Source organism: Halyomorpha halys, unplaced genomic scaffold (assembly GCF_000696795.3).
Source record: "Halyomorpha halys isolate HHAL.00 unplaced genomic scaffold, Hhal_1.1 Scaffold1692.1, whole genome shotgun sequence".
Taxonomy (NCBI): Eukaryota; Metazoa; Arthropoda; class Insecta; order Hemiptera; family Pentatomidae; genus Halyomorpha; species Halyomorpha halys.
Genome location: NW_027108725.1, coordinates 92,862 through 101,330, shown reverse-complemented (window position 1 = coordinate 101,330; position 8,469 = coordinate 92,862). Strand labels below are relative to the sequence as shown.

At 29.9% G+C, this 8,469-nt stretch overlaps 1 protein-coding gene across 1 annotated transcript; it reads right to left on the bottom strand.

Moving 5' to 3' along the window:
* Positions 1-239: 239 nt before the first annotated feature.
* On the bottom strand, positions 240-8,190 carry LOC106690382 (uncharacterized). Its single transcript, XM_014435807.2, has 4 exons — positions 8,143-8,190; positions 5,209-5,282; positions 2,297-2,426; positions 240-706 (listed from the first exon to the last, which is right to left on the bottom strand). Exons 1-4 carry the CDS (start codon positions 8,167-8,169, stop codon positions 539-541), a joined length of 399 nt encoding a protein of 132 aa, XP_014291293.1. The 5' UTR covers positions 8,170-8,190; the 3' UTR covers positions 240-538.
* Positions 8,191-8,469: the final 279 nt, after the last annotated feature.

Genomic DNA, 8,469 nt, shown 5'->3' with positions numbered 1-8,469 from the left:
ATGTGTTTATAAACTTAGAACTTACATATTTATAATATCGTTAACAATATATTATGCAATAAAAAGCAATTTGTGTTTTTTCGAATAAAAGCATATAGTTGGAATGGAATATATATATTTAATTTTGGAAATCAAAGAAAAAAGTTAAAGTTTAGATTGAATTGTTTATGAATAGAAAATGTTATTGTTTTCAAAATATGCTTTGAATGCGTTTATAAACTATATTACAAAATATAGTTATTTGTTCCAATTTTAATTTTGTTACTAGAAATAAAATTTGTCCACCTAATAATAAGTAAATACCCTTTATCTTAAAATAATTTATAAAAATTTTCTCGTTTAATTTTTACATGTTTCACTATCCTCTTTTTTATATATCTTTTTGACTTTTGAAAAATATTATTAAAACCTTAACTTAATCAATTTATTAATATATATATTTAAATTAAACATTCGGAATTTTAAAAATTAAATATAAATAAATAAAGTTTAACAAAAATTAATAAATAAAGATATAAATTTCATTATAAATTATAAATTATCTACGGCTGCCAGTAGAGGCCTGGGGTGCCTGCTGTTGAGGTTGTTGTACTGGGCTGACGATGAAGGCCGACTGTTGTTGTTGATCCTCTCTGCTGATTGGGCAGAGGCAGGGCACCAACTGCACTGGCTGGCCTTTGATGGGTCCGCTGCTCACTGGAGCCATCTGCAAGGAAAGGGTAGTTTTTTAAGAAAAAAACTAAGTAACTAATATTAATTAGCACACAAACGTTAGTAGCGTAATGAGTATTTATTTAAACAGCATTTATGTGTTCATTAATTCGAGTTGTAGTTTTTTTTAAATCACAGCTTGAGTAAAAAAAAAACAAGTACTTATGTAAGCAAATTTTAAAACCAATTTTAATTATATACATAATTATGTAAAGTTCAACAATTTTAACAAATAATACGTAACAATAGCTGTTCTTTCTTGGTCCTTTAATAAATTTGTCTAAAATTAAAAATATTTTATTTTATTAATAATAATAACACATATAATAGTATAAATAACAATGGTATAATATTTTATAATGTGATATGAAAAATTGATAACTGTTTCTTAAACTTTATGAAAACAACAAAATACAGAATGTTATAGAAGTAAAATATTATTTGCCTCGTGGTAATTAATATTTAGAAAATCAACGACGACTAGAGCTGAGAGATCTGTTTAAAAAAATCGATTAGGAATTGCAAAAGAAAGGGAACAACGATAATCTGCATAATTCTAGAAGCTGTCATTCATATTTACGAGGGAATAATCTGTAACTGAACAATTTCAATCATTGGAGAAGAATCGATAAGCGCAAGTCATGCCAGTTGAACTCGTTATTCAATTTTTCTAAATTTTAAATTAAAAGAAATTGAAAAATGCTCCTTGAAGGTATATAAAACGGCGTCTTTGTTAAGATTTTTTTAAGCGCAGTGTCCTCCTGTCTGTTACTCAGTGACGACACCAAACGCGCTTTTTAAATTTTTTCTAATTTGGCACAAATTAACGGCATATGCGTTTAATGTCTTATTTATTATTAAATTTATAATTATTAAAAATCTGTTTCAAAGTCGCGACTAAATACACTGTTCGGTAATATCATTTATTTTTCTACAAGAATCAATTTCTTATAAGAATTTTTATTGCTGGATTTTTTTCATATTTTATTCACGAAAGGTGAAGAAACAATTAAATCAAATTTTATATTTTTTCTTGAGGATCAAAGATTATCCCACAGAACTACTAGTTATTATGGTTCACTTAGTTAAAGAGAAAATGTATAATATCCATCATCTATCATGTTCCCTATTGTCCTGATATATTTTTTTTCGGCCTACAGTGCTCTAGAATTGAGAAGAAAAGGAAAGTAACTATAAGGATGGGAAAGCTAACCAAGTTCTGTCACGACCTCTTGCTAGTAAGGACTTCATGGCGCACGAAAACCGCGCGACCGCTGAAGTAGATACTGGTAGGTTGCGGTCACATCTTAACAGAACAATGCCTCTTTCTCAGCTTTTAATCCTTTAGGGGGACCATTCTTTCAATTGAATATTATTTATTTTTTATGCATAACATTTTTAATTTGTTCATTAAGTTGAATCCGTTCAACACAGATTTATAAGGACTTCACTCTAACCAATAGAATTATTTAAGTTAATGATAATTTACTATGATTTCATATCATAGGTAAGTAAGAAGAATTCTATTTTATCTTCAATAAAAGTACCCTAGAACTTTCAAGTAACTGGAATACTCTATACATACCGGAGGAGATATTGGAACAGCCAGAGGCAAGGCCACTGTCATCGGAGAGTCGTAGTACTGGGGAGGCCAGGGTTGTTCCGCCCTGTATCCTCCTTGGTATTGGCCAGGCTCCCGGCTGCGCTCGGTGCCTCTGCAACAGAACGATGAACATAAATGTAGGAAATACCTGAAGGTTTCAAATACCTGAAATCCACAATAACCTTAATATGTGATCAGCTGAGTGTGATAGTCTAGTGTGTTGCAAGCGCGAACAGATCCTTCTTATCTTAATCAAGAATGCTGTAATTCCGAAAGATCTCATGAAATCTGAAGAACAACAGAAAACCGATCGTAGATACTGATCGGTCAAAATTTCGTGATATGAAGGCAAAGAGGTTAAGATGGGCAGATTATGTGACTCGAAATAATCCGTCAGAATGGCTCTACATAACTATAAATGCCGCTATTGTTGGTAAGTGACTATGTAAGAGGGCGGGAAGTAGATGGATAAATAGAATCCACAAAGGTAGGAAAGATCTGAAAAGAGAAACACGAAACACATTTTAGAGATACATTCTTCTAATTGGTATTATGAAAGATCGTTATTTCTCAGTTGAACATGTTTCTACAAAGTCAAGGTGATGAACAGCGAGGAAAATGTTCAGGAAATACTCCAGGATGGAGGTTAGGCGTTCCGCACCTGTTTCGATCTGGTAGAGCAGCAGCCTTTTTAAGTCGCTGGTTTTACAGATGCATTTTTTTTTTGTGCTATTTTTAAAACAGTCTTTTTTGAGGAGTATAACTTATTTTTGCTAATTATTTTGTGTTTTTTTTTTTAATCTTCGAAATACTTTATCCTATAATTTGGCACGGTAGGGATAATTTAATTATAATCACATTAAGAGTACTGGGAGATGCATGTCACAAGATCGTTTTTAATCACTAGGAAATATAAAAAACATAATACTTATTATATATAACGCCATATATTTTCACTTTAATCCGTTTAACTATTTGTTTTCTTACCCTCTAATTTTACGTACAAAATATTTTTGTGCTTTAGTATTTTTTCTAATTTTCACACACTTGTTAGGAATCATTTTTTTTTTTTATGTTATATCAAAGCTGTTAAGAAATTAGATTTTTTATTTCTAAAATTGTCTGATGTCAAATCACTATGGCTAAAGCTATTTTTTTATTTATTTTAAAAACTTTCTATAGATTCTATAGATCAGGCCATAGCCTAGTTGAAGGCCACAAAGAACACCAGTAAAATTAAACTAAGAAAAATTACGGTTATAGAGTGTTGTATTTCGGCTCACTGTAAGCCAATTTTATAAAAAAAAATTGTACATAATCTCTTCTCATATCGATTCCATTCGCAGATACTCAAACATCTGAATTAGTGATGTCGGAAAAATGGGAGGTTCGTCGTTTTTAGGTCAATTTTCATGCGGAATTTTTCGCTTGGCTGGTTCCGTCCGCTACCGCGTTCCTAGATTTCGGTTCGCGAAGAATTATGTATCTACCAAAGTTGCTCAGATTGTTTTCTACATTATTCGGCTTCCAGGATGAAACACCGCACTGTATTCTTATATATATATTTAACTACAGGTTAATTGTAATAATGTATATTCTTGTTTGGTTTTGTTTTTTATGACCTTCATCTTGGTCGCTTCTGAAATACTGGAAGGAGAGGGAGTTATTACATACCACCCTATTTTAATGATGGTAGAGTGTCATGTTTTCTTTTCGGGGAGCCTTATAAACCTTAGAAAAAAAAAAGACGACCTCCGGTGATGCTACTGGTGGAGCTAGTCCGAAGCAGTCAACGTCAACTTTGCTTCTACTACAAACACCCCTTCTAATTTGAAGTAATTCTTGTGCAGTAAATGTAAATTAAGCTATTAAATATGCATTCGTTTGTTTGATAACATTTATTTTATTTTGACTGTTGATCAGATTCATTTACAAATGAAACTTGTTACAGTAGTCGTGTTCTTTCCATTCACAAAGATAAGTCAAAGCTTTTCAGAAGATACACTTTTTATATGCTTACACTCTTAGAAGCTTAAGAGGGACTAAATTTCCAAGAAGCCATAACATGAAGTTTATGATTTCTTGTAAGTAAACCTATAGAAAGCATACAAATGTAATTTCTAAACAGCTTTGGGTTATTGTTTAGGTGTTTCATTATTCATAGTCAAAGTCGCTAACACCTCATATGTTTGAGGAAAAGTGTAATAATAATCCGCCTGATAGAAGAGATGGGTTTATTTCTTAGTATATTTTTTTAAATTCAATTATTTGTTTTTCTGATGAATCTTCTCCTCGTTGTTCATTCTTCATTTTTCATCTGGTCTTCTCTTCTTTTACTCATCCATTTTCTTTTTCTTTTCCGTAGCTTATTTTACAGCTTACCATCTCCAGAAATACATATTAATATTGAATTTGATTTCTTCTCATATAGTTCTACAGTACGAGTCTCGAAATCTTATTTCAACGTTTTCGGAGCCGACCCTTGGCACTTCTACTTTCTATCCCCGATGTACCATACATGGTATTCCTCCTCAGCATCTTGCGTAAGGTCCAGTAGTTTAGAAAATTCAAGTGAGCTGGCTTTGAGAGAAACCGATAGCGTATGGACGTAGGTCATCACTTTCTTCCTGAGGACCTCTTGACCCTAGTTCTCGCAGGACCTTCTGACCACGACCAGGGGTAAATACCGTTGTGCGGAATTTGATTACGCCTCTTCCCTCCTATCTTCGATCGCTTCATTATGAAGATGACTAAGTATGAATAAAAAGTGTGCCAAGGTGTAGATATTGAGTAGGTCATGGTTACAAATAACTTTATACTATATATAAAATTTTACATAAATATTACGTAGAAATGTATTTAGATGAATGAATGATTGGGTATTGAATACTTACACCTTTCTACTACTGCTCCCATACCAGAAATATCCTTCTGAAGTAGAAACTACCGCTACGACTGTCAGCAAACACTAAAACAATAAAAATATTAATAAAGCATGAATTTTAATTTTCTGAACATGTTTTGATGTTATTGCGAATGTTTTGTTGAATTGGTAAGGAATTATTTAACACTATTTTTGGCAACCAGTGATTAATAAACAAATTAATTTCCTTTTACTTATCATTCTCTCTATTATGGTCGAAATAAACAGTTTATTACGAAAAAAATGGTATAGATTTATTTCTTAAGTCAGCATGAATATTGAAGCTAGATAGATTTGAACATTCAACAAAGTAATTATTACAACACATGCCTGCGTAACTTAAGATATATAGGGTTGGATTAAATGCCATATGACACACCTATTACACTGGTTAACAAGAATTTTGTGTATGGGTTCAGGATGTCAAATTTTAATTACTTTAAAGTTACTTATTTAAGAAAAAATTCCAATTTTTAGTAAATAATTCCAGACTTGCCAAATAGCTTGTAGTTTTGTTTCAAAAGCCAAAAAAGCTTGACATTTTATAATTATAAAGTTTGAAAATTATATTTTAATATATGATTTCCAAATATTGAATATTTTCTTTAAAGAGTAAAAAATTGTCTTAAGATATTTCAGAAAGTAAGAAACTACTTTCTGAAATATCTTAAATAATATTCGTTATCCAAGAACAATCCAGTAGAAATAATTTACTAAACTAACCAACTTTAAGAACTAATCAACTTTCATTTCAGTCAACCAGAGAATATTTAATTTTTTTTCTAAAAATGGTTAAAAGCAAAAATATTTAAAGTTAGAATTTGAGAGAAAAAAATTTGAAAAAAAATAGCTCAAGTTGTAGTTGTAGAATTATTATTAAATTGTAATAAAATGAAATAAACTCATTATGTTCCAAAGAATTCGTTTACATACTAAATTTATTATATTTTTTATTAAAAAAATAATTACAAATTGAAAATCTTGTTTCTGTTAAATTGTTTCTCTCAAAATCCACTTTTCAATATTTTTGGTTATTCTGCTACTCGTCATAAGAATCATTGATCCCAAAAAATATTTTTTGGACTGAAAAGAAGTTAATTAAATTTACATTCAATTCGTTCTAACTTATTGTACTCGTTGGATGAATATTTTTCAGGAAATATTACGAAATATTCAACAACTTCGGTTTTTGTTATAGTCGTGCAGGGCTCTTTTTTGTTACAAGTTATATTACATTTTAATAACTTTGAAAACAAAACTACAATCTATTCCATCAGGCATTTAGTTTTGGGGTTATATAGTAACAATTGATAAAAGTGCATTTCGCTAAAAATCCAAAATACACCGCTCTCGTTTCTACAAAAGCTTTTGCTTATCATTAGTTGTCATTTAAGTTATCTTATGTTTAATTCCATCTCTAGAGTTCCTATAGAACATGTTATAATTATGCAATAGTATGTATTAATTGATTCATTTTTATAATTATCGTTTTGTTCAGTGTGAAAACCTAATTTCCCTTTAAAATTTTCTTCACCTGCGTTCTAATTATCAGTAATTACCATGATAAAATAATTTACTTAATAACGGTATAGAACAACTAGTAAATTATGCAATAATTAAAGGATTATAAGTCTGGTATGTTAATAGTAACACATCATATAATTAAATAAACTACACCAGATCTTATTGTAGTTTCTCCTAAAGAAGTCTTCAGAAATTCCGCCGAATACATTAGATTTAATTTTCCTATTTCGAGTTATAATTAATTAAATTTAAAGCTGCGATTGAAGAAATATGCATAACTGAATCAAATATTTTTTTTTCTGATGTGTATAATTTTTTAGAAGTTTCATATTAAACTTAAAGTGAATTATTAGAGTTTAATCATATTATTTTCATATAAATCTTCATAAACAAATATTATGGTACATAAAATAAAAAAAAAAGCTACTAAAATGAAAATACTATGCATATTTTCATGATATAATGCGCCTGTTTTTAAAACTTGAAAATTTAAAACAACTTGAACAAATCCAGTTAGAGTAATAATAGTAAATTTTTAATTGGCCAATTCTTTTAATGGGCGGTTGTAGCTGATAATAGGTTTATAGGGTTGACACTTCTCATTTACTTATGTAGGTATGATCAGCTTATGTTTCTGAGTTGAGGATTGGAGATAGCAGAATGTAGCTTAGTCGGCAGCCAGGTATTAAGTTGCCCGCCATTCTGAAGTGTTTAACTACCGTGACTCATCGAAAATCGTTCTATACAGCTTGAAGACGATTTTAGACGACAGTTGTTCACGATGTAGAAAAATGAATTGAAATAGTTTAATCACGCTCTTAACGGTAGACTAAACCACGTTATTCAAAAGAAGAAATCTAAAGAGTAAATTTTACACAAAACTCATTTCAAACGACGAGCTGGGCGTTAAGAATAAATATTCATATTAAATAAATTGTAAAATTCATATAATTATTATTTATTTTAAAGTAATTAATTATAATCATTATTTTAAAAAATAATAGATAAATATTTGATTAGATAATAAATTATTTAAATACAAATATCAAATGAAGGGATAGGGACAAGAATGTTGATAAATCACATTGTATTAATATTTAGTTGCATAGTTGAAAAAAACTCTACAATTCATATTTAATATTTTATATAGTTCATATTTTTTGTTGAGATAATTAGTGTTAGATAAACCAACACAATATTGGATTTAAATAGACACAAAGGAGCATTTCCCACAAAATTAATTATCTTCAAAACTATCCTAAATAAACGGCACATTAACTAACGTACATAAACTTATACAATGTTCAGATTTGTATGGTATATTACAAAATTCATAATTTTATGTAGCGTACAGTAAGGCCAACAAAGCTGGTATACTCACAGCGGTTATGAAAGAACTCTGCACCATCTTGCCGGATTCTGTACTGGTCCCTCAAGGGCGTGTCCTTCCTTATATACCTGCCTCCCTTCCAGACCCTAGGACATATCCAGGGTTATTCATGAAGGGAAGACCTATCACATTAATTTATAAAAACTCAAGCAAAAATAACCTTAGTAATTCATATAAGATTTATAAATACAAGATTGCAATTCCTTCTAACAAATTATCTCCAACTTGTTGTTTGGATTTATAAAAGTATTGAACTACATTTAGGAATCTATGAAAATTATGTTGAACTTCAAATATTAGACATTTTCCCAAAATAAT